Genomic DNA, 27,186 nt, shown 5'->3' with positions numbered 1-27,186 from the left:
CGGGGACAGTTACACAGACAGGTTGTTTAGGCAGGCAGCTCGTCAGCTCAAGAACTGGAAAGCCTGGGATCGATCCTCGGCCCCAAGATGTCGATCGTTACCCTGATGTCATGGCTAGGGGGCAGGGGAGACCGGGAAGGGGGAGTGGGAGTAGGGGGGGGGGGGAGAAAGGGAAATGGTGTGAGGGGCGGGGAGGATAGTATCTGCTTGTGTGTACTCACCTAGTTGTGCTTGCAGGGGTTGAGCTTTGGCTCCTTGGTTCTGCCTCTCAACTGTCAATCATAGGGGTGTACAGATTCTTCAGCCTACTGGCCTCTGTCATATCTACATTTGAAACTGTGTATGGAGTCAGCCTCCACCACATCACTGCCTAGAGAAATGATAGCCTAAACTCAACAATTTATTGTTGAGTTTTCATTCCATTTCTCAACTACTCTGGCACTGAAAAAAAATCTTTCTAATACCTCTGTGGTTCATTTGGGAACTATGTTTCAACCTGTGTCCCCTTGTTCGTGTTCCACCCGTGCTAAATAGTTTGTCTTTGTCCACCCTGTCAATTCCTGATGTGGGCTTCTGGGGACAGGTTCGGTGTGATATCAACCCTCAGATCTTTCTCTCTATTTGGCTCTTGAAGGATAACACCTCCCAGATGGTATCTTGTGTTTAGCCTCCTGCTCCCTTCGCCTAATTTCATTACTTTACACTTTCCTGAGTTAAACTTTAGTAGCCATTTACTAGACCATTTCTCCAATTTGTCCAGGTCGCCCTGTAGTCTCTGTCTATCTTCATCTGTCTTGATTCTACTCATAATTTTTGCATCATCAACAAACATTGAGATGAATGAGTCTATACCCTTTGGAAGATCGCTTACATATTGTATGTGTGTACTCACCTAGTGGTGCTTGCGAGGGTTGAACTCTGGCTCTTTGGGCCCGCTTCTCAACTTTCAACCAATCAACTGAATTTCACCCCCCTCCCACGCACACAGTTGATTGACAGTTGAGAGGCGGGACCAAAGAGCCAGAGCTCAACCCCCCGTAAGCACAAATAGGTGAGTGCTTGCGGGGGTTTTCTCACCCCCTTTGCGAGTGAGAGAAAGAGAGAGAGAGAGAGAGAGAGAGAGAGAGAGAGAGAGAGAGAGAGAGAGAGAGAGAGAGAGAGAGAGAGAGAGAGAGAGAGAGAGAGAGAGAGAGAGAGAGAGAGAGAGAGAGAGAGAGCGAGAGAGAGAGAGAGAGAGAGAGAGGCAAGGGAGGAAGGGAGAGAGGTGGTAGAGAGAGAGAGTGTGTGTGAGAGTGAGAGAGAGTGTGAGGGGGAGGGGGGGAGAAAGAGTCGATTGCCTAGCAACTGTCTACAACTGGACCCCGACCCCGTTAGAAACAACCACGGTTGGGTGTTGGCCGTCGTAGGCCTAACGCCAATAGGCTGCACGGTGGGGTGGCGGCTCTACCCTCTATCCCCAAGGTGTGGCATTAGGCCTAGCATCTATTCAGGCAGTGTGGTGATAGGGGTAGTCCTTGTTTCTATCCAGACATGATGATGACCATTAACCAGCCATAGTGTTTCTGACCTTCAAAACCATTCCAGAATGTGTTGCGGTGGTGGACTTTGTAATTACCTAGAGCTGAATTGCCCAATGGGTTTGATGCCTCCCCGGAAAAGTATCCAGCGAGTGTCTTGCTTGTCCTAGCAACTAGGGGTGTGCTAGTTGTCCTAGCAATTATCCGGAGAGTGTGGTGATATTGGTGGTGGTCCAGAGAGTATATGAAGCAGATCACATCAATCTATCCCGTACGGGAGACATCTCCCGTCTCGCAGGGTGCAGTCGCACCTCCACAGATCTCCAGTATCAGCTATTGATACTGGTAATGGCTCAAAAGGGCCACCACTTACGGGCTATTCATGCCCGTGCCACCTTTTGGGTGGTTTAATCTTATCATCATCAATCTATCCCAGCCACGTTGTGGTGGCCCTGATAAACAGCAACACCACCAGCAGCAGCAGCAGCATTTGAGAGCAAGGCGTCGGTTCAACAAACTATCCAAGGGAAAGAAGAGCAAGCACCACAACAACAAATCCAAGGGCGGGTCATCAACCCGCCGGCGGGAGCAGCCCTGTCATTAGTCGCTCTGGTAAGAGCCATGTTTGTGTGCTCTCATGAGACCCAGTTTACATTACACCATTCTCCTTATGTTACAGCTGATGCTCGCGTTGGGGTATGACCAGGAAGTTCTACCGCGTCTGGAGACTGGCGGCGATATGGAGTGGTTAGTTTATTGATTTGATTTTGGGATTGCTGCAAATCCTATAGTCAGGGCGAGATGTTTGTGGATACGTTTCCTTACATCTGATGCTTCCGTTCGTCTAGCAGGAAATAGTTAATTTGGGATTTAGGCGACTGTTGTGGGACACATTGTAGGGAGGTTAGTCTTTGGCTCTGCGAATTCGTGGCTTTAGGTGTCATACTTGCCTTACCTACGAATCCTACAATCTGCTTCTATCCTCTGTATGTACGTCTATATGTACGTTTGCCAAAATAATAATCAATAATTATTATATTATTATTATTATTATTATTATTATTATTATTATTATTATTATTATTATTATTATTATTATTAATGGTTACCCGTACTAAGAGAGCAATCACCTTCGGTAGTTTAAGCAGGATGCCTAGATCTGAATAGCTTCTGGTTAGGCAAAATCACTACAAATTCGACACTAGTCAGATGGTGAAAACAGGCGGGATATCTGGTCTGGACCAACTGCCTTTTATCGAGGTCTCCAACTGGCATTTCACCTCCAGAGGTTACTGTAGTGTCTTAAGAGTTACTTGTGCGCCACCAGTCTTCTCTTATCCTCGCTCTCTACTTTGTGTTTATTAAACTCTTAGAATCTCTTGATAAAGGTCCTCACACACACCTCTTTCTCGTTTTCTGTTAGGCTTTTTCCCCTTACATTTACACGGATCAAAAGGTTTTGTAGCTGCTACGTCTGCGCTGATAGCTGGTATCTCTATGAGAACACACTTCACAGGATTAAGCTGCTTCCTCTCGACTAGTTATCATGCAGTGATCACCTGCTAACGATCAGTGACTGGCGGGTATGTAAGGCCACGAGACGACCAGCAGAAGGAGAGTCACCAGCAGCACCACCACAGTAGTGACAAAGTTCTTGTTTACCTGCCTTGTCCCCGCTGTCTCAACCGGATGGACTCTGCCTCCGAGCCTCGCCTTACGAACTCTGCCCCCAAGCCTCGCCTTACGAGCTCTGTTCCCAGCCTCGCCTTACGAACTCTGCCCTGAGCCGAGGCTTACGAACTCTGCCCCCAGCCTCGCCTTACGAACTCTGCCCTCAGCCTCGCCTTACGAACTCTGCCCCCAGCCTCGCCTTATGAACTCTGTTCCCAGCCTCGCTTACGAACTCTGCCCCCAGCCTCGCCTTATGAACTCTGTTCCCAGCCTCGCCTTACGAACTCTGCCCTGAGCCGAGCCTTACGAACTCTGCCCTGAGCCGAGCCTTACGAACTTTGTTCCCAGCCTCGCTTACGAACTCTGCCCCCAGCCTCACCTTACGAACTCTGCCCCAAGCCTCGCCTTACGTTCAGTTGTGTCCCGACTGTACAAACATTAACCTACATGAAATAAACATTACTGACTGGTTGTGTTTACTGTCCAGTCTAGATAATACAAAAAAGAGTACAGAGGACCTATGTGTGTAGCCAAACCATCTATGCTCCAGTCTGTAACAGCAGTGTCCCTCTTCATTGCATCTTTCATGATTAGTATGTGATTCGCTTCTTTCAGGTCAGTGTTTAACCTGCGACCGTCCAAGAGGGAGGGTTTGGTATCATTCCTTTCAATCATCCTATCCTAAATCCTTCTCCTCATATCGATTGATTGATGAAGATTAAGCCATCCAAGAAGTGGCACGGGCATGAATAGCCCGTGAATCCTAATATCCTCCTTTCAAGTACTATATTGTCGTAATGATTCCTGTAGTACTTTCTCTTGATAATCACCTTAACTTAGCTGTTGACTCATCTAAGGTCAATAAGAACCAGATGGTGACTTCATGACTAGTGAACTTTCTCTTATTGCATTCACGTCAGGTGTTATTCTCAAGGGTGTCATGTCATGTCCCGCGGAAGGGTTTTGGTAAGGAATTTTATAATTTATGTTATTTTGGTGATGCTGTGGCGTCCTATTGGTGGGTGGGACGCCACATTCAGGGTGAGACGCCACACCCAGTGTGGGACGCCACACCCAGGGTGGGACGCCACACCCAGGGTGAGATGCCACACCCAGGGTGAGACGCCACACCCAGGGTGAGACGGTGGGAATCTAGGATAGCAAGGTGCTAACACTGTTTCAGTTAATAATTATGCCACCAGTATATAGAAATTTCTGTCAATCTTGTGACTCTTCTGTCAATCTTGTGGCTCTTCTGTCAATCTTGTGGCTCTTCTGTCAATCTTGTGGCTCTTCTGTCAATCTTGTGGCTCTTCTGTGACGCTCATGTAATGTTTCCTGTCTGTAAGTCCTCGCTTGATGCAAGGTGTTGGAGATTACTTCAACATTCATAGATGAGAAGTCTGACCTGCCTCACAGGTGAGATAGGAATTGGTGTTCAATGAGTGTGGAGTGTGAGGGAATGAGTAAAGCAGTGAGGGAGGGGGGACTGAAAGAGCTTGGGAAGAGGATAAAGTGTGAGGAACTGTGAGATGAAAGGTATTGAGGTGTATTTGGAGGAAGACAATGAAATAGGGATTTGTGTGTCCGCAGATTTACACGCGCACACACCCTCGCACACCCTCACACACACCCCCCTCACAGCCCTCATGAATGCAGTAGGATTCATTACCCAGAAGGCAACATGAGACTCATTAATACGGGTCAATGATATTAAAGACTCGTTATAGAGATGGAAGAGCAGCGGCCACTCGTGAGGCAACGACCCCTCACTGCCCTCATGAGAGATGTGAGGTGTTTCTCTCCCTCATAACACTGCTTGCATCTAGATGTATTTCCTTCTTCATCCTGTGTGAGCTGTTTACTCTCAATCCCCGTTTCCTTACGCACTCAATCCCCGTTTCCTCACGCACTCAATCTCCGTTTCCTCACGCACTCAATCCCGCTTCGTCATGCACTCAGTCCCATCTTCCTCACGCACTCAATCCCCGCCTTCATCACGCCTTCTTCCCAATGCACTCAATCACCATTTCGCGCACTCAATTTTCGATTCCACACGCATTTAAGATATCTGGATGTTATTGGCCTCATTTTCCTCCTCCTACCCTTAAATTAGCTCTAACATACAACCAATCTCTCTTCATCTATTCGTTCAACGTGACCTAACCGTCTCAATATATTCCTCTATCTTGAAATTTACCTGTTATGCACTCCTCATCTATATTCGATATGTTATTTATTACTTTGTCTTAACACCACAAATATCATCATAGACTGTTCATTTCTACTGATCTAATTCTTGAATTGTTTACGATTTTAATATACCAATGTCTCACAGTCGTAGGTACTACCGCTCAATCATGCAGCCTTACAGTGTCTCACATACGTTGACAGTGATGATGATGGTAACGATAACAAGGGTGATGAGGCTGATGATGATGAACAACCTTCTACTGAACCAATATATCAACGCACCAAAAAAGTCACAAATCTGGTGTGTGTGTTCGACTCCTGGCAAGGGAAGATTGACTGGGTGCGAATCCTTAACTCTTCGCCTCTGTTCACCCAGCAGTAATTGGGGGACCTGGTTGGCAATCGATTTGCGGGTCGTGATCTAGGGGGAAAAAACTAGGGGGTAAGATATACCATGAGCTACAGGAAGGGAAACCCTCTATATAAGTCCTGCTAACAGGAGTCAGAAGTCGTCTGATGCTCTACCCACCTTTGTAACAGTCCCTTCATGCAGGTCGGTGTTCAATCCCCGACCGTCCAAGTGGATGGACACCATGCCTTTCCCCTCCCCCCCCCCCCCCCGGCGTCCCATCCCAAATCCTTATCCTGACCCCTTCCAAGTGCTATATAGTAATTCCCTCCCTCCTACTTTTGTCCCCAAAATAGGAAGGCATAGCCATGGAAGCTTATCTATCGTTCCTTATCAATAGACCCTTGCCACCCCATGAGGAGATAGGAGGGGGGGGGGGAGAAAAGGGTGGTAATGGGTACAAAAGCAGCTGGTCCTCCTAAGGTTTCCCCTAACGTCAAGAAAACAATGTTAAGTGTCCTCTCCTAACCTACCAGAGGACCCAAAACAGAAAACGGGACAATATGTCCCGTTTCGCGAGCCGCTTCCTATTTCCTAGCACGACAATTTGTAGCCGTATGTAACGCATACGAGCGAACAGCGACGTTCTTTGTAGACAGACAGGCTGACAAATGTCCCCCGTCTCCTTAAAGTTATCTGTCACAGACGGGAATAATTTTTTTTTTTTTTTGAGATATATACAAGAGTTGTTACATTCTTGTACAGCCACTAGTACGCGTAGCGTTTCGGGCAAGTCCTTAATCCGCAGGTCCCTGGAATACGATCCCCGCCGCGAAGAATCGTTTTTTCATCCAAGTACACATTTTACTGTTGCGTTAAACAGAGGCTACAGTTAAGGAATTGCGCCCAGTAAATCCTCCCCGGCCAGGATACGAACCCATGACATAGCGCTCGCGGAACGCCAGGCGAGTGTCTTACCACTACACCACGGAGACTACTAATACCTAACTTCCCAGGACAGAAACGACCTCAGCCACTCTCTCTTTTGGACGGCATTTTATTATTTAAATTAAATTAAACTTGAACCTGATTTTTCTATTACTTCAGCTGGCAATAGATCTGGCAACAGAAATAGATCTGGCAATAGAAATAGATCTGGCAATAGCAACAAAAATTGATCTGAGGTAATTTTAATTTAAATGATTTCCTTCCGTCTGTCTGTCTGTGTGTGTTCTACAGCAAAACGGTAACAGAGAGGCTACGGAAGACGGGTTGATAGGCTACCGTCTCTAGCTACGGGTGAGGGATAGACAAGACTACCGTCCCCTGTCACGGGAGAGGGACAGACTCTACCGTCCCCTGTCACGGGAGAGGGACAGACTCTACCGTCCCCTGTCACGGGAGAGGGACAGACTCTACCGTCCCCTGTCACGGGAGAGGGACAGACTCTACCGTCCCCTGTCACGGGAGAGGGACAGACTCTACCGTCCCCTGTCACTGGAGAGGGACAGACTCTACCGTCCCCTGTCACGGGAGAGAGACAGACTATACCGTCCCCTGCCAAGGGACAGGGAGAGAGAGACAACTACTTACTGATATAGACGAGAGGAAACGAGTGGTGATTGAGGGACACATCCAGACCGTCCTGCCTTGCCTAATGCTCTTGTCTGACTGAAGAGCAGCTCCCACGCCAACCAGCTCCACGCCTCCCCCCGCGCCCTCCACCTTCCCCTAACCCCCCACCTCCTCCTCACCACGACTCCCCTACCCACGCCTACCTTCCCTACTTCTCCATCTCCCTCCCTATCAACAGGCCTACTATACTCCCTTCCTTCATGCGCTTCGCGACTATTTTTTGGGTAGGGGAAGGGTAGGTCCTCCCTTCTCCTTAGCGTGTGTTCGGCAGCTTTACTCTCAGAGCAAAACAAAATAGTAACGCTCTGGAAGAAGAAGTTGGGAAAACCACTTCTAGCTACAACTTTAGGGGGGCAGATTCGAGAAAGAAATCGAAAGTTAGAGCAGATAACGTAACAGTTCAATTACGGTTGAATGGGTAGGTGGTTGTTCATCTATTATGCACCACATACCCATCCCGTGGGCGGTAGTGGACCCCATACCCATACCGTGGGCGGTAGTGGACCCCATACCCATACCGTGGGCGGTAGTGGACCTCATACCCATCCCGTGGGCGGTAGTGGAGACCCCATACCCATCCCGTGGGCGGTAGAGGTCCCCACATACCCATCTCATGGGCGGTAGTGGACCTCCCATACCCATCCCGGTGGCAATAGTGGACCCCCATACCCATCCCGTGGGCGGTAGAGGTCCTCCCCCCCTAATTCCCATCCCGTGGGGGGGGGGATTATGGAAAAGGTGACAGTGGCACATGATGGGCTCAGATAGATGAATTTCAGCATTCATTTAGCTAAGCAAGTTGTAAAGCAACTCAGCTAAGCAAGTTACAAAGTGCTGTAAAGCCAGCTGTATTGTTGCATGTATCGGTCAACATTCTGGTACAGCACTGGTGGTACAGGAAATCTAATCACAGGAGGTACAGTTCCTAATCCAATCGACTAATTACTCCAATCAATCACCCGTCCAATGGACAGCACCTGTCGTGAGTTTACAGTCATGTGCATGCAGTACCTACAGTTAGCAAACATTGAGTATTTGGCTAAGTTTACAAATAGAGTTTTCATTTGTAAGTTAAGTTTACATTTTTGAATGAAATGCTTACACATTTCTTGAACATTTGTAATTGAATTATATCTGATTTTTTCGTTTTTTTTTCACATTTATTTGCGTAGTGGCGAAAACTATGTGAATAACTCTGGTGACAGAGTTTACATTTAATCAGATTTACTTCAACAGGTGGTGTGAACTCCCATAGGTATACTTAAGCCCAACATAAGCCTAGCAGTGGTGACGTCTAGAAGTCCGATAACCATATTGATATAATACTGCCCCTGAAGTATACTACTCCCCTGAGGTATATTGTTGCCCTTGAGGTATACTACTTCCCTGAGGTATACTACTTCTCTGAGGTATACTACTCCCCTGAGGTATATTGTTGCCCTTGAGGTATACTACTCCCCTGAGGTATACTACTTCTCTGAGGTATACTACTCCCCTGAGGTATATTGTTGCCCTTGAGGTATACTACTTCCCTGAGGTATACTACTTCTCTGAGGTATACTACTCCCCTGAGGTATATTGTTGCCCTTGAGGTATACTACTCCCCTGAGGTATACTACTCCCCTGAGGTATACTACTTCCCTGAGGTATACTACTTCCCTGAGGTATACTACTTCCCTGAGGTATACTACTTCCCTGAGGTATACTACTTCCCTGAGGTATACTACTTCCCTGAGGTATACTACTCCCCTGAGGTATACTACTTCCCTGAGGTATACTACTCCCCTGAGGTATACTACTTCCCTGAGGTATACTACTTCCCTGAGGTATACTACTCCCCTGAGGTATACTACTTCCCTGAGGTATACTACTTCCCTGAGGTATACTACTTCCCTGAGGTATACTACTTCCCTGAGGTATACTACTTCCCTGAGGTATACTACTCCCCTGAGGTATACTACTTCCCTGAGGTATACTACTCCCCTGAGGTATACTACTTCCCTGAGGTATACTACTTCCCTGAGGTATACTACTCCCCTGAGGTATACTACTTCCCTGAGGTATACTACTTCCCTGAGGTATACTACTTCCCTGAGGTATACTACTTCCCTGAGGTATACTACTTCCCTGAGGTATACTACTTCCCTGAGGTATACTACTTCCCTGAGGTATACTACTCCCCTGAGGTATACTACTCCCCTGAGGTATACTACTCCCCTGAGGTATATTGTTGCCCTTGAGGTATACTACTTCCCTGAGGTATACTACTTCCCTGAGGTATACTACTCCCCTGAGGTATACTACTTCCCTGAGGTATACTACTTCCCTGAGGTATACTACTTCCCTGAGGTATACTACTTCCCTGAGGTATACTACTTCCCTGAGGTATACTACTTCCCTGAGGTATACTACTTCCCTGAGGTATACTACTTCCCTGAGGTATACTACTTCCCTGAGGTATACTACTTCCCTGAGGTATACTACTTCCCTGAGGTATACTACTTCCCTGAGGTATACTACTTCCCTGAGGTATACTACTTCCCTGAGGTATACTACTTCCCTGAGGTATACTACTTCCCTGAGGTATACTACTTCCCTGAGGTATACTACTTCCCTGAGGTATACTACTTCCCTGAGGTATACTACTTCCCTGAGGTATACTACTTCTCTGAGGTATACTACTTCCCTGAGGTATACTACTTCCCTGAGGTATACTACTCCCCTGAGGTATACTACTTCCCTGAGGTATACTACTCCCCTGAGGTATACTACTTCCCTGAGGTATACTACTTCCCTGAGGTATACTACTCACCTGAGGTATACTACTCCCCTGAGGTATACTACTTCCCTGAGGTATACTACTCACCTGAGGTATACTACTCCCCTGAGGTATATTGTTGCCCTTGAGGTATACTACTCCCCTGAGGTATACTACTCCCCTGAGGTATACTACTCCCCTGAGGTATACTACTTCCCTGAGGTATACTACTTCCCTGAGGTATATATATATTACTGCCCTGAGGCTGCTCAAGAGCAGTCCAAGGTATTTATCGACAGAGCATATATGCTCTTAAAGAGAATATATGCTCTTAAAGAGCATATATGCTCTATGCCTATACGCGCCTGAAGCTCTGTAAGCTCTTACAGACTCTGTATACCCATACCTTCAGACGTGTATGTCTTGGAGAGCTGAGAGCGATGTGAAGAAGAGCAGACGGGGCTCTAAGAGCTAAAAACCTCACTCCCCCCGAAGTCACTGACAGGTGAGTACTTATAGGTAAGTACCCCACGTTCCCAAGCCCCCCCTCCCCCCATCTTATGTTTTTGGCGCGCGTTTTTATGTAAACAAAAGATGATGGAGATGTTCAGGTAAAGAAATAGTGAATAAATGTGGAGTAGAGTGAAAGCTACGATAGCAGGCGGGCTGTCCTCCACCAAGCTGACACGATATGTTATGATCTGGTCTACGGGCTCACCATAGCCCGTGCTACTTGCAACTTTTTGTTGCCAGTAGCTGAATCTTAAACAACAACAACAACATGTGATTTGGTATTGTTGCAAGCGGTGTTTTGCGGTGATTGTTAATCCCTGTGTTTGGCATTGATTGTGGTGTTTTGATTGTGGTGTTTTGTGGTGGTTTTGGAATGTTAATTTTGTTTTTAAGGTCCTCCCACATCATGTTACTGTATCTCCTTCTGCCAAGACGCCTCATGTGAGACGCCTCACTCCCATAGCCGGGGGCCCAAGAGCTTTGATCTACTCGATGGAAATCAAGCCGCACATTCCATAATTCCAAGATGGAAAAACAGATCAAAACCACCACCTCCCATACAACAAATTTTTTCACAGAACATGAAGAATGTACACAAGTAACTTCCTGTGAATGTATGGGTTTATGTATGGGTGAATGATGAACACTATTCATCTACAGGCATCCATATATGTTGAAGTACTCGTGAAGAAGCTTACACATTCACAGCTCCCTGAGAAGAGAGCTTAGGCCCCACATATACAAGCCTCGTGTTAGCGAAGAGGAACGACAGATCACCTGTTATCATGACTCGGTCTATATACAACAATTCTAAAACTTTGTCCATCGTCTGTACCTCCTCATCTTCTCTACCCCCACCCTACCTTAATAAAAGTCTCCCACCCCCTCTCCACCCACGCCTCCCACCCCATGCTCACTATACCTCCCACTAAATCCCTCCCTAAGGCTCCCACACCCCATGTCTTCCCCCACGCCCCGCCCACCCTTCTTAATCCACGCCCACAGCAGCTCTTCGCGTCATTATATCGATCTCTTTCTCAAGGCTTGCGTTGCCCAAGGTGTTCTTTCACGCATTCTCCTCTTCCTCCTCCGTGCTCCTCCTCTTCCTCCTCCGTGCTCCTCCTCTTCCTCCTCCGTGCTCCTCCTCTTCCTCCTCCGTGCTCCTCCTCTTCCTCCTCCGTGCTCCTCCAATACCATCATCGTAGACAACAATTACCACCACTACAAACACCCGACCCAACTTTTTTTTTCCTTGGCCCCATCAACTATGCCTCCTCGACAATCACTCACCACCACGCAAAGGGAGTGAAAACTACCTTGGGGTCAGATCTTACCGGGGAACAAACCCAGAGTGGCAATAGAACTCATAAACAACTTAAAAAAAATCAATGGAAAACAAGTTCCAACAAACAAAAGTTCCAAATAATGCACTTTGTAAAACAAAATCCAGAGTCCCCGTTTTCGTTGACAGCCACCGAGCCCATCACACGAATGTAAGCAGCATAATAGGACTCAAGATTAAGAGAAAATGGGAATCAAAATTCACTCAAATGCCAGAATAAACATAGCAAAACCAGCCTTTAGCAAACTGAGAACATTCCCTAACTTTGGCACGAACACAAAGTCCCGCCGCATCTCCACTTCCTTCTGCTGCCTCTGTACACCTTAAAGAAAACTAACAAGCAGTGCCAAACTAGGCACTAAGAAGAGCATCAAAACACCGTCCACCATAAGGCCAAATAATTCAGGAACTTCACAAAGCCCTAAATATGCAACTACTGAACCTCAGACTACAACAGCAAGCCGCCAGGGTGTGGAACACGCTCGAAATGTTAGAAGACAGAAATTTTATAAACATTACTCCAAGATGAGTCGCCCTGCTCCCCCAGCTGGTGGCCCAACCCTGGAAACACAAACCGAAACTGTCTCTATTCTCCGCTTGTTACAACTTGTAATAAAGTTGTTACATCTTGGCTTAACGTGTTTATGACGTATTAGAACGTTGTTACAACTTGCTATATTGGTTGTTATAACTGGTTAGGTGGTGTTAAAACTTGTTCGAACGTTGTACCAACGTCGTAGTTTCGGTGTGTGTTTGGCGGGAAGAGATTGGGGTCTACTCGATGGAAACCAAGAACACAATACATAATTCCAAAATGAAATAAAAAATAACCAGAGCACCAAAACATGTACACAAGTATATACGTGTGAATGGGTGAATATTATGCAGTATTCATCTATAGACATCCAAATATACATTTTGAAATACATGGAAATACATGGAACAAACCTTATTGACACTCACAGCTCCCTGACAAAGGGTTCACTGATACACCATGTGTGACTTTTAATTTAATAATTTATTAAGCATAAAAACACATAAATACTTACACATAGTTAGGGAATAATTGTCTTTACCGAGCACCGTACGAGGTCATATTCGCGCAGAACCCGTCACATTGACGGTACTCCAGACAGGAGAGTCCCCGGGCTTAACACTGAACACACACGCTCCATAGTTACAGCTCCTGCTCCTGTGCCAAGTAAGTCCACTACGGGATCACCATAGCCCGTGCTACTTGGAACTTTTTGTTCCGAGTAGATGAATCTAAAATAACAACATCCACTATTGCCGGCTGCTTAACATCCCTGCCGTATTCAAAGGACAACCAGGAGCTCACGTGGTGATCCGGAGTAAATTATTAAATTGTAAACTGACATGTATTGGAAAATAATGGCGAACAAGTGTTCGGAAAGGACCAGCAGCACTTTCTGTGGCTGGCAAAAGTAACGTACTGTCCCGTTTTCTGTTTTGGGTCCTCTGGTAGGTTAGGAGAGAACACTTTAATTTGACCGTTTTCTTAGCGTTGGGTTGTTGTTGTTGTTAAAGATTCGCTACCTGGAACATAAAGTTTCAAGTAGCACGGGCTATGGTGAGCCCGTAGGCCTTCTTGCGTTGGGGAAACCTTAGGAGGACGGGGCTGCTTGCTCTGAACGGCTGCACCGAAACTGAATCAAAGACACCACCCGGCTCACAGTGGACGCACTTAAGCGGCATGAAATGTGAGTGTGTTGAACGAGTACACAACAAAGCGATTTACTTACCGGACAGAAGTAGCCCGCACACCACATTCTCACTTCCATCAAACATCTGGGAGTTGGGCACGTCTCTACCCTCGCGGGAGCCGACCACAGCTAATCACGTCTCTGGAGTTCGTAAACTGTAGCTTGTAAGAGCCGCGTCAGGAGCTCAAGGGAGTCCACGTCAGCTAATCGAGTCTCTGGGGTTCGTAAACTGTAGCTTGTAAGGGCCGCGTCAGGAGCTCAAGGGAGTCCACGTCAGCTAATCGAGTCTCTGGAGTTCGTAAACTGTAGCTTGTAAGTGCCGCGTCAGGAGCTCAAGGGAGTCCACGTCAGCTAATCGAGTCTCTGGAGTTCGTAAACTGTAGCTTGTAAGGGCCGCGTCAGGAGCTCAAGGGAGTCCACGTCAGCTAATCGAGTCTCTGGAGTTCGTAAACTGTAGCTTGTAAGAGCCGCGTCAGGAGCTCAAGGGAGTTCACGTCGTTCCTCCTGAAAGATCTTCCCGCGAATGCCGTGACGGAGCTGGGGCGAGAGTGCCGAGCCCATTCCTCGCACCTCGTTACTGGAGGAACTACCACATGCAACACCAATCATAATGCAGCTACAACCTCAACTCGACACCTGATTGGGTGGAGTAGGGGTTCCACTGACATCAGTGGGAGCAGCAGCGAAGGGTCACCTCAGCGGTTGGGGAAGGCAGGACCAATGGCATCAATAATATAAATGGTATTACTGATCCCAGAATACCCAACACGAGGGTACTGTGGTCTGGGATAAGGGCAAGACAATTTGCACAGTGCACAGCATTGCACAGCATTTGCAACCTTAAGTGTGCAAGTTTAGCTGAAAGACAAGCCAGTATCAATGGAGTCCAAGAAATAAGTATTTCGTTCATAATGATGTACAGCCGGGAATCTTAGCCAAGTATCCAAACGTGGCTTACTGTAGGTGCAGCCTGCACATGACTGTAAAGCTGCCGCCCAGTTGGGTGGGTGTGGAGCACATGACTGTAAAGCTGCCGCCCAGTTGGGTGGGTGTGGAGCACATGACTGTAAAGCTGCCGCCCAGTTGGGTGGGTGTGGAGCACATGACTGTAAAGCTGCCGCCCAGTTGGGTGGGTGTGGAGCACATGACTGTAAAGCTGCCGCCCAGTTGGGTGGGTGTGGAGCACATGACTGTAAAGCTGCCGCCCAGTTGGGTGGGTGTGGAGCACATGACTGTAAAGCTGCCGCCCAGTTGGGTGGGTGTGGAGCACATGACTGTAAAGCTGCCGCCCAGTTGGGTGGGTGTGGAGCACATGACTGTAAAGCTGCCGCCCAGTTGGGTGGGTGTGGAGCACATGACTGTAAAGCTGCCGCCCAGTTGGGTGGGTGTGGAGCACATGACTGTAAAGCTGCCGCCCAGTTGGGTGGGTGTGGAGCACGTGACTGTAAAGCTGCCGCCCAGTTGGGTGGGTGTGGAGCACATGACTGTAAAGCTGCCGCCCAGTTGGGTGGGTGTGGAGCAAGACTAGTAACTGTGACTCACCATAAGTGCCTAGTATTATGACTATTGTGAGCCTCTTGTTGAATCACTTGTGATATAAAAAGATTACTAATATGTATATGTATTTTTGTAAATAATTGCATTTATATATGTACTTGTGTATGTAACATTAACAATAGCGTAGTTAGCTTCAAAATATTGTCACTTGCTTAGCTAAACGAACTATGGGGTTCAGTTTCTGAACCCATTATGTGCCTCTGTAACCCATTCCACAACCGCCCACGGGATGGGTATGGGGTGTATAATAATGAAATTGAATTCTATTTCAAAAGAATGTTTTTCAATCTCAAACTAATATAACATTCTGCACATATTACCTGTTGTCCAGTTTTTTTAAGGTAGCAATGTCCTCTCAGATTGCAGATTGAACCTTTAGCTTGAGAGAGAGAGAGAGAGAGAGAGAGAGAGAGAGAGAGAGAGAGAGAGAGAGAGAGAGAGAGAGAGAGAGAGAGAGAGAGAGAGAGAGAGAGAGAGAGAGAGAGGGAGAGAGAGAGAGAGAGAGAGAGAGAGAGAGAGAGAGAGAGAGAGAGAGAGAGAGAGAGAGAGAGAGAGAGAGAGAGAGAGAGAGAGAGAGAGAGGGAGAGAGAGAGAGAGAGAGAGAGAGAGAGAGAGAGAGAGAGAGAGAGAGAGAGAGAGAGAGAGAGAGAGAGAGAGAGAGAGAGAGAGAGAGAGAGAGAGAGAGAGAGAGAGAGAGAGAGAGAGAGAGAGAGAGAGAGAGAGAGAGAGAGAGAGAGAGAGAGAGAGAGAGAGAGAGAGAGAGAGAGAGAGAGAGAGAGAGAGAGAGAGAGAGAGAGAGAGAGAAAGTACGAGCCAGGCTAAAGTGCACAGATAATATTAGTGACAATTGGAGATATAGAATTGGAATTCCCCTCGTTGTCAAAATAACGGGGTCAAGTAGTCTAGAGATAAACACAGTAGGTGAAGCAGTGAAGAATAGAGTAGATAAACTGTGAGGAGGAGGGTTGACACTGTCAGAGGGGGGGGGGCGCAGGGTAGCAGTGCCAAGATTAGCTGAATCTTTTATATGTGCCAGAGCTCTCGTGGGCTTGACAAAAGCCTGTCATTTTCTATCCTGTTTCTAAATATGTCACATGATTAAGTATTTCGTGTTTATACTCATTATCATAAAATATAATTATCAAACAGATAATGAAAAAACATCAATCATGTATTTATCAATTAATAAAGTTAAAACACTTAGGCTCACAAAATACAACCAGTGAGAAGTTTCACAGCAGTTTCCACAAAGAGTCAGCTCAGCTCTTGTCCCTAGGTCCAAAGCTCTTTGGACCTAGGGACCCTAGGTCCAAAGAGCTCAGCTCTCGTCTTGTCGAGAGCTGAGTCGACAAGACGGCGTCTGGGAAGAGTAGAGGCAGGAAAGATGATTTTAGAAGAAGACCAATCAATAGGATGATTAGAATTAATGATTCAGGACGGACCGAAACGTCGTCGTCGCCTCATTTGCTGGTGTGTGATCGTCTGCACTTGCTATTACTGATTCCCTCCCACGGGATTGGGATTTCTAGCTGCAACCATATTGTATTCTGATTCACTTGTTCTTCTATCCTCCTTTCCTCAGCAACCTTGTCACGGTGATGTGGCCTGATAATACCTCTAATTTGCAGAAATCTTGGGTATGAAGTTTTCAACATAGTCTCCTTCAGCGCCTTCAGCAGCCAGCACATCTGCTCGTTCATTTCCACAGAGTCCAACATAGGTGGGGATCCACGGGAATTTGACGACTCTTCCCTGGTTGGTAAGTACTCTCACAGCTCTCTTGATTTCAGCGACTATCACAAGATTTTCTGTCCGATTTTTACTAAGACTTTGTAGTACTGCTTCTGAATCAGTGCAGATCACTGCACCGTTATAGTGTTTCGTTCAATGCATCTTAATGCCATAACAATGGAAATTTGCTTGCGTTGAAGAGGCATTGTTTTCAATACGTGCTTTTTCTTCATTTCCACGTTACCTGCCAACCCGTGGTGCCGCAGCCACGATGTGGCATATGGCTCAGGATCCCACTGAACTGAATGAGGTCATATAGGTTAACAAACATAAACGCGGATACATAATTTATGATCATTCTTGAGCGTATTGTAGTTATTATCAGGTTCATGTGACTGAATCCCCTCTCACACTCATCAGTAGTAATAGGAATAACCTGTAAACAGCTCAGTAATGGGTGTAAATCTTGGGGGGGGGGGGGGATGCGGCGTCCACGATCCTCCATATAGTCTCTAAAGGCATTTAGCGCAGAGTAAGAAGAAAGCTGAAACCTCTTACAGAGGGATAATATTTCAGCTTCTCCGTAATTAAGTGGTATTTCATCAGGCCAGGAGTCTCTTTCATGGACACATTTCACTTAGCTGTGAGTTATACATACTTCGAGGTTCAGAAGTTTGGGAGCCTTTCATGGACGTTGTCAGGAACATACGGTGCTGCAGGCGGGCTCACCATAGCCCGTGCTACTTGGAACTTTGTTCCATGTAGCGAATCTTTAACAACAACAACAACGGTGCTGCAAATTGTTCACAAGACTAGTAAGAAACTGTTGATAATTAATGGAGACAATTTTCTTGTTCCTTGTTATGGTAATTTTTTCAAATATCCTCTTTTTCAACTACCTTTTGAGCTTCTAAAGTTCTAGTGCCAGGTTTCTCCTTCAGTCCATGCAATGACCTTATGCTCCGTTGAATCAGTTTGTCATCCTACACAATGGAAATAGTGCGTTTCTGTAGACACACAGACAAGTTCATGCAACGTGTCATACATTAGAGCTTAATACATTAGAGCTTAATCCAATAGAAACTGTTCTGAAATTTGCTTTTTCAACAGATCTTCATAGGGTTTTCTATCACTTCCAAATCTTGTTTCAGCTTTCCCTGCTTTTTCAAAATGAAAACAAAGTGCTTCATAATTTTTCCACACTGCTGAAACTGTTCGAAACGAAAAATGACCACCCACCCGGGAGCCGGTCGGCCGAGCGGACAGCACGGTTTACTTGTGATCCTGTGGTCCTGGGTTCGATCCCAGGCGCCGGCGAGAAACAATGGGCAGAGTTTCTTTCACCCTATGTCCCTGTTACCTAGCATTAAAATAGGTACCTGGGTGTTAGTCAGCTGTCACGGGCTGCTTCCTGGGGGTGAAGGCCTGGTTGAGGACCGGGCCGCGGGGACACTAAAAGCCCCGAAATTATCTTAAGATAACCAAGATAACCCCCCACCTGGTGCCCAGAACACGGCCTATTTTTGCAAATTTATTTTTCAACGTGAGAGGCACATTAAGATAGTTCCTTTTGATTTTGAGGTGATCTACAGTAAACTGAGAATAATTTGTCCATAAATGCTTGAAAATTATTAATTCCATGAACTTCTCTCGCTGAATCACTTACTGTAGGTTCTAATCTGTGATTAAGACTGTGCCAGATTATTATATCAGGGTAATGTTCCTTGAGAAGTGTTGCAACGTCAGATTTGACACCAAGCATGACACTTGCCCCATCTTGTAGCAAACCTTGTAGTTGAACCTTGTTGCAAATGCTACAAGGTTCTCTTTCAAATATAAGTCATCAAACCCATGATAACTGAAACAGCTCAGTAACGCCAGATTTGACACCGAGCATGACACTTGCCCCATCTTGTAACAAACCTTGTAGTTGAACCTTGTTGCAAATGCTACAAGGTTCTGTTCCAAATATAAGTCATCAAACTCATGATAACTGAAACAGCTCAATAGATGCCTAGCCATATTTGCTGCTCTCTGATCAGGTAGTTTAGTTAGATCTAAGAACATGAAATGGGGATAACCTTCCTTAATGCTTTCACATTTCAAGTAAACTATCAAGGTTGTTTTAATGCTCAGGGGCCAGATTCACGAAACAGTTACGAAAGTACTTACGAACGTGTACATCTTTTCTCAATCTTTGACGGCTTTGTTTCCTAAAGTTATCGGAGTACGAAGAAATATCATAAAATTAATAACTTATTAGTGATATAATACTAATATTTTCTTGCCACGATTAACCATCACCCACAAGCTATCATTTCCCTTTCCCCTCATCCTCTCTCCCTTTCCCCTCATCCTCTCTCCCTTTCCCCTCATCCTCTCTCCCTTTCCCCCCATTCCATCGTCCACTTGCAGAGGTGCTGGAGCGGCGCTCCGGCGAGCTCCGGTACCACTACTCCACTGGGGGAAGAGGGGAAAAGGTAGACACTTTGAGGGGGGGGGGGAGGTAGACACTTTGAAGGGGGGAAGGGAGACACTGTGAGGGAAGAATAAGCAAACTGTGAGAGGAGGGTAAATAGACTGTGTGAGAGGGGAGAGGAGAGACAGACAGCGAAGAAGAGGAGAAAAACTGTGAAAGAAAGGGGAGGCTGACTGTGAAGGGAGGGGAGAGTATATACTGTGAATGGGGTGGGAGAGGAAATAGTAGACTCTTTGAGGGGAAGGGAGAGAGACTGAGGGGATGGAGTGAGTGAGGGAGGGAGGGAGGGGATAGCCCCACCACACTGTGCGCGCCGGGCCTTACCACTGCCAACATCTCCAAGCTGTGTGTTACACTATCTTCCCCCCTCGCCCCGCTCATTCCCTTTCCTTCCCTCCTCTCCAAGTATCATGAACCAAATATAAAAAAAAATGGACGAGAAGGAGAGGGTGAAAATTGATAAGAGGCGCATGAGAAGGGGAAACAAAGAGAGACTGCGGGTCCGGGGTTCCCCAAGTCTGCCGGGATAATCAGCGGAAACTTCCGCGGCAACACTGCACATGTCACGCATGCGCGCCAGCCACCTGATCTTTCCTCACCCAGCTGTTTCCACTATTACTGCGTTTAAACGCTCTCAAAAGTATTTATGTAACGTGTGTGTATGTGCATCTTTTCATAACTGTTACATTTGGTGAATGTAGTAGTATCGCTGGATCAGTGTTAAAATGCAGGCGCATGTGATCACGTGTTTACCTCCTGGGTGCGTCAGCTGATGATTGTCATTATGGCGGGAAAAGGGTAAAGGTTGCCAAGTATCACTTTTCTCTTTCAATAGAGCCATGTGTTGATTTTAACTTTGATTGGCTATATTTTAGCCAACAAAGGTTTTTGTGCATTGTAAATTCATAAATATTGTAAACAAGTATGTTTGGACGGGTATAGTAACGTGAACAATGAACAACAGCTTTGGTGCCATATATTACCACAAATGTCAGTAAAATTGTACATTTTAGTCGTTTCCAAAATGAAAAGAAAAAGTATTTCTGAGATATATATACTACTAATTAGCCACGTTGGCAATACAAGCGTAAATTAACCATGACCCAATTTTATATTAGTCAACATTGTCATACCTTTACATCTGAAAATCAAAGTGGATCAATAATTGATTTCTTCGTCAACATTAATTAATCACGGGCCTAATTAGACTTTTTCAGTTATTCAGGACGGTAGACACACAAGATTCGCTGTGGATGATGTGTGTCACTTGGTCAATCAGGTTAAAACCAGTCAGTAAACGGATGGGTGACACACTGAGAACCTCTTTCTCGGCTTCTGTCCAACCTTGAGGTTACCTTGAGGTGCTTTCGGGGCTTAGCGTCCCCGCGGCTCGGTCGTCGACCAGGCCTCCAAGCTAACAACATCGTTACAAGATCTCGGAGAGTTAATATTTCCCCCATTAGAACGAATAATAATGATAGAACTAAACAAACCTTCAGATATGTGTGAAATCTGCACCGATACGATAGATTCTGCAACCTGCCCAATGTGTTGAACAACTTCTGCTATGTTGAATCTTAGTTGAAATCTTATTTGATTTGTAACTGCACTGAGGAAGATAGAGTTCCAGTGGTCTGTCGGAGATATAGCCTATTAACTTGAAGATCAGTTTGCTTTTGTTAGAATGGATATTTCGGTTAAAGCCACGTGCATAGACAAGGGTTCAGTTATCACGGCTTCAGATGTATGATGCTTATCTGCTGTCATCAGCCCATTTTTCCCCCTCACCTTATCTGAGATTGTTGGGAGTAGCACACCTTCCTTATCTCGCTTCACCTTGGGACTATTTGTACGCATTATCTTGCTGACGTATACATATATCTCTGTGTTAAATTTATGACCGCTTATTATTATAATATATATATATATATATATATATATATATATATATATTGGTGTATACTGGCAGCAGGTTTTCTTTCAAACATGTTTCATTGAATATGACCGCATATTCTGTATTTATTATTTTCTGGTTTAGGGCTTCTATCCCTCTAACTATTTTCTTAGCATCAGGGCTTAATTGAGACAAGCCCATGACATTACTCTAACAAGAGAAATGTTGAACAAGAATACTTGCATAATAGACAAAACCCAAGATTCAAGAAGATTACAAATTCTTGAGGCAATTCACATAAGAATAGAGCGACCTACCATGAACACCCAAATCACGGAACTATTTACTCTACCCACCATGAGAGTAAGGACAAGACAAGAACATATCGATGCCAACACACAAGACAATGTCCAACATAACAGGCCAATTACACTGGATTAATCTTTGTGTTTAGATAGGAGATGCCTCGTATGGGCCAATAAGCCTTCTGCAGCCCCTATGTTTATCCCTTATGTATCCCCCCATGTTTTCACCTTCATTGTATTATCACCTGACCTAATGCGGATATAAAATCAACTAGTATTGTAAGATCTGTTCACTTGAGAATGAACCATGGAGGTTCGAAACGTCGTGCAAATTATACAAATAAGTGTAATACACTCTATAGTAAATCACTTCTTTTCTTCACCTTAAAAGTACGAAAATGAGTTTTGGAGAACTCCTATTTCAATTAAGCCCTGATGCTAAGAAAATAGTTAGAGGGATAGAAGCCCTAAACCAGAAAATAATAAATACAGAATATGCGGTCATATTCAATGAAACATATATATATATATATATATATATATATATATATATATATATATATATATATATATATATATATATATATATATATATATATATATATATGCAAACAAGCCTGAATGGTCCCCAGGACTATATACAACTGAAAACTCACACCCCAGAAGTGACTCGAACCCATACTCCCACAACTGGTATATACAGGGACGCCTTAATCCGCTTGACCATCACGACCGGACATAAGGAAGTGATAGCCGAGGCTATATGAACCACTTCCCCGCCGGCACTCGGATGGTAATCTTGGGCATAGCATTTTATCAAATCACCTCATTCTTTGGGGCACACGTGAGGAACACAAATGCAAACAAGCCTGAATGGTCCCCAGGACTATATACAACTGAAAACTCACACCCCAGAAGTGACTCGAACCCATACTCCCACAACTGGTATATACAGGGACGCCTTAATCCGCTTGACCATCACGACCGGACATAAGGAAGTGATAGCCGAGGCTATATGAACCACTTCCCCGCCGGCACTCGGATGGTAATCTTGGGCATAGCATTTTATCAAATCACCTCATTCTTTGGGGCACACGTGAGGAACACAAATGCAAACAAGCCTGAATGGTCCCCAGGACTATATACAACTGAAAACTCACACCCCAGAAGTGACTCGAACCCATACTCCCACAACTGGTATATACAGGGACGCCTTAATCCGCTTGACCATCACGACCGGACATAAGGAAGTGATAGCCGAGGCTATATGAACCACTTCTGGGGTGTGAGTTTTCAGTTGTATATAGTCCTGGGGACCATTCAGGCTTGTTTGCATTTGTGTTCCTCACGTGTGCCCCAAAGAATGAGGTGATTTGATAAAATGCTATGCCCAAGATTACCATCCGAGTGCCGGCGGGGAAGTGGTTCATATAGCCTCGGCTATCACTTCCTTATGTCCGGTCGTGATGGTCAAGCGGATTAAGGCGTCCCTGTATATACCAGTTGTGGGAGTATGGGTTCGAGTCACTTCTGGGGTGTGAGTTTTCAGTTGTATATAGTCCTGGGGACCATTCAGGCTTGTTTGCATTTGTGTTCCTCACGTGTGCCCCAAAGAATGAGGTGATTTGATAAAATGCTATGCCCAAGATTACCATCCGAGTGCCGGCGGGGAAGTGGTTCATATAGCCTCGGCTATCACTTCCTTATGTCCGGTCGTGATGGTCAAGCGGATTAAGGCGTCCCTGTATATACCAGTTGTGGGAGTATGGGTTCGAGTCACTTCTGGGGTGTGAGTTTTCAGTTGTATATAGTCCTGGGGACCATTCAGGCTTGTTTGCATTTGTGTTCCTCACGTGTGCCCCAAAGAATGAGGTGATTTGATAAAATGCTATGCCCAAGATTACCATCCGAGTGCCGGCGGGGAAGTGGTTCATATAGCCTCGGCTATCACTTCCTTATGTCCGGTCGTGATGGTCAAGCGGATTAAGGCGTCCCTGTATATACCAGTTGTGGGAGTATGGGTTCGAGTCACTTCTGGGGTGTGAGTTTTCAGTTGTATATAGTCCTGGGGACCATTCAGGCTTGTTTGCATTTGTGTTCCTCACGTGTGCCCCAAAGAATGAGGTGATTTGATAAAATGCTATGCCCAAGATTACCATCCGAGTGCCGGCGGGGAAGTGGTTCATATAGCCTCGGCTATCACTTCCTTATGTCCGGTCGTGATGGTCAAGCGGATTAAGGCGTCCCTGTATATACCAGTTGTGGGAGTATGGGTTCGAGTCACTTCTGGGGTGTGAGTTTTCAGTTGTATATAGTCCTGGGGACCATTCAGGCTTGTTTGCATTTGTGTTCCTCACGTGTGCCCCAAAGAATGAGGTGATTTGATAAAATGCTATGCCCAAGATTACCATCCGAGTGCCGGCGGGGAAGTGGTTCATATAGCCTCGGCTATCACTTCCTTATGTCCGGTCGTGATGGTCAAGCGGATTAAGGCGTCCCTGTATATACCAGTTGTGGGAGTATGGGTTCGAGTCACTTCTGGGGTGTGAGTTTTCAGTTGTATATAGTCCTGGGGACCATTCAGGCTTGTTTGCATTTGTGTTCCTCACGTGTGCCCCAAAGAATGAGGTGATTTGATAAAATGCTATGCCCAAGATTACCATCCGAGTGCCGGCGGGGAAGTGGTTCATATAGCCTCGGCTATCACTTCCTTATGTCCGGTCGTGATGGTCAAGCGGATTAAGGCGTCCCTGTATATACCAGTTGTGGGAGTATGGGTTCGAGTCACTTCTGGGGTGTGAGTTTTCAGTTGTATATAGTCCTGGGGACCATTCAGGCTTGTTTGCATTTGTGTTCCTCACGTGTGCCCCAAAGAATGAGGTGATTTGATAAAATGCTATGCCCAAGATTACCATCCGAGTGCCGGCGGGGAAGTGGTTCATATAGCCTCGGCTATCACTTCCTTATGTCCGGTCGTGATGGTCAAGCGGATTAAGGCGTCCCTGTATATACCAGTTGTGGGAGTATGGGTTCGAGTCACTTCTGGGGTGTGAGTTTTCAGTTATATATATATATATATATATATATATATATATATATATATATATATATATATATGTCGTACCTAGTAGTCAGAACGCACTTCTCGGCCTACTATGCAAGGCCCGATTTGCCTAATAAGCCAAGTTTTCCTAAATTAATATATTTTCTCTAATTCTTTTCTTATGAAATGATAAAGCTACCCATTTCATTATGTATAAGGTCAATTTTTTTTTATTGGAGTTAAAATTAACGTAGATATATGACCGAACCAAACCAACCCTACCTAACCTAACCTAACCTATCTTTATAGGTTAGGTTAGGTTAGGTTAGGTAGCCGAAAAAGTTGGGTTAGGTTAGGTAGTCGAAAAACAATTATTTCATGAAAACTTGGCTTATTAGGCAAACCGGGCCTTGCATAGTAGGCAGAGAAGTGCGTTCTGGCTACTAGGTACGACATATATATATATATATATAAGCTAGGGTCTCGGTGGTAAAGTTGGCTTCGTTCTTAACTCGTAATCGGGAATCTTGGGCGGGACAGAAATTATTGGACACGTTTCCTTTCACCTAATGCCTTAGTAGTTAATATGGAGTTAGTTGTTGCGGGGCTGCATCCTAAAGAGGGGTCAGTAGTTCAACCTTGTCCATGGCAGGTTAACCTGTTCTCTTCATAGCACGTCGCATTTTGACGTATACTTTACTTAAGGTCAAATAAACTTTCGTACTAGAAAATGGTAGCGGCTGGTGAAATTGACACACTGTTCCGTTTTCTGTTGTGGGTCCTCTGGTAGGGTTAGGATAAGGGGGCACTTTAGTACGACAGTTTCTTGACGTTGGGGACGGTCTGATACGAGAGTGGCGTCTTAGCCTCGAGGAGGATGAGTGGGTCGTCTCCTCGGGTGACCTCCAGAGGTCACAAGAGGTGGAGAATTGAAATATTTTATATTTATGCCTTTTAAACATAATGAAGAAACGCATTACTGTCTATTTAATTATGTTTTAAATTAGAATATAATGGAAAAATAGGCTATTGCCGGTATTATTAGTATTATTATTATTGAGAAAATCAGTTAGCGCCATCAGGAAGATTCGAACCCATGTACAGGGTAATTCAAGGAAAAGTCTCTAAACCACTACATCACGACATGGTCAAAAAAGCATTGCAACCTAGAGGATTCACCTGAATCCTGTACAGGGTTTTTATAGGATTATGAATTTTATTTTTTTCTTCGTTTTTCGAAATCTTAGATCCCTCCCCCCCCCCCCCGTTTAATGACCAATGAGAGCTGTGACGTGAGCTGCTATGTGTGTTGTAATAGGAAGAACACATCTCTTAAAGTTTTAATAATAATAATAATAATGGTGAAAAAAAGACCCAATACTTGTGTGAGTGTATTATTAAACCAAATTTTCGGATGACCCAACGTCCTTTATTAAAGACTTTAAACAGTGTTTACACTGCTTAAACCACCATGGTAAAGGATGTAGGCATATACAATAGTTGGGTTTAATAATACACTCACACAAGTATTGAATCTTTTCTTCACCTTCATTCAAACACTACGGTATTGTAGTAACTTCTCCAATAATAATAATTATAAATGAAACAACTATTTGATGACTGGATGAAGGTAATACCAGAGACAAGCACTTATGCAAATGAAAGTACATGGACTTTCTCAATAGATAATAAAGATGTAAATCACAACAATGAAACCCTTAACATTATCTTATCATGAGTGACATTGGCAAGTTTGTTTTTTCGCTCCAGATAAATATCGCGCGTCTCTCACAGTGGCGCCAAATCCACCAGCCTCTGCCACATTCAAATTCAATTTTAAATTCAAATGTTTATTCAGGTAAAAGTACATACTCAGATGATGAGTTACAAACATAATGTTGGATTTATAGATAGAGCTAGTACATACAGTACCTAAAGCCACTAATTTCTAGATGAAGAAATAACACTAGATGTAGAAAAACAGTGATTTATATACATAGCCTATTAAAGACAATATTACTGGGGGGTTGAAAGTTTTGACATTTTGTCTTTCAAGAGACATTTATAAAAATGTTGCAGCCAAATGCGGTAGGAAAGTTAAGCTTGGTTACGGAGGGTAGTGCAACCACCTATCATGGAATTCTCCTCGCTGCTCATTTGGGATTCCTGTCCCAAATGCTTCTATATTGGAGCGGAGTCTTGAAGTGGGTAGAATATAGTTGTGTATATATATAATATAGAATATAAAATATCACAACTATATTCTACCCACTTCAAGACTCCGCTCCAATATAGAAGCATCAAGAAATATGGGCCAATAGTTCCTCTGCAATTACTTCCATTCTTACCTTCAATACCCATTGTTTCGTGTTCTATCCTGTGTTGAAAGTTTTGTTCACCTCATCCAAAAACTGTTGTAACATATCACCTCACCCAAAATGCGGGTATAAAATGAAAAATGAAAGCTGTTTAAAT

The 27,186-nt window shown here is 45.0% G+C and overlaps 1 protein-coding gene across 6 annotated transcripts in view; it reads right to left on the bottom strand.

Annotated features, from left to right (window-relative positions):
- Window positions 1-27,186, bottom strand: part of LOC123747303 (excitatory amino acid transporter-like) — a 99,742-nt gene that overhangs the window by 40,065 nt on the left and 32,491 nt on the right. Inside the window, exon 1 of one of the 6 annotated variants that reach the window (XM_069319795.1) lies at window positions 13,742-14,236. The exons of 3 other annotated variants lie outside the window; for them this stretch is intronic. In XM_069319795.1, coding sequence (XP_069175896.1) covers window positions 13,742-13,787 — 46 coding nt within the window. In that variant the 5' untranslated portion in view covers window positions 13,788-14,236. Of the gene's footprint in view, window positions 1-7,323; window positions 7,410-13,741; window positions 14,237-27,186 lie in introns of those variants that run through there. 2 more of the 6 variants (XM_069319790.1, XM_069319793.1) reach the window with 2 other exon arrangements.

This window comes from Procambarus clarkii, chromosome 94, assembly GCF_040958095.1.
Source record: "Procambarus clarkii isolate CNS0578487 chromosome 94, FALCON_Pclarkii_2.0, whole genome shotgun sequence".
NCBI lineage: Eukaryota > Metazoa > Arthropoda > Malacostraca > Decapoda > Cambaridae > Procambarus > Procambarus clarkii.
This window is presented reverse-complemented; position numbering and strand designations above follow the sequence as displayed.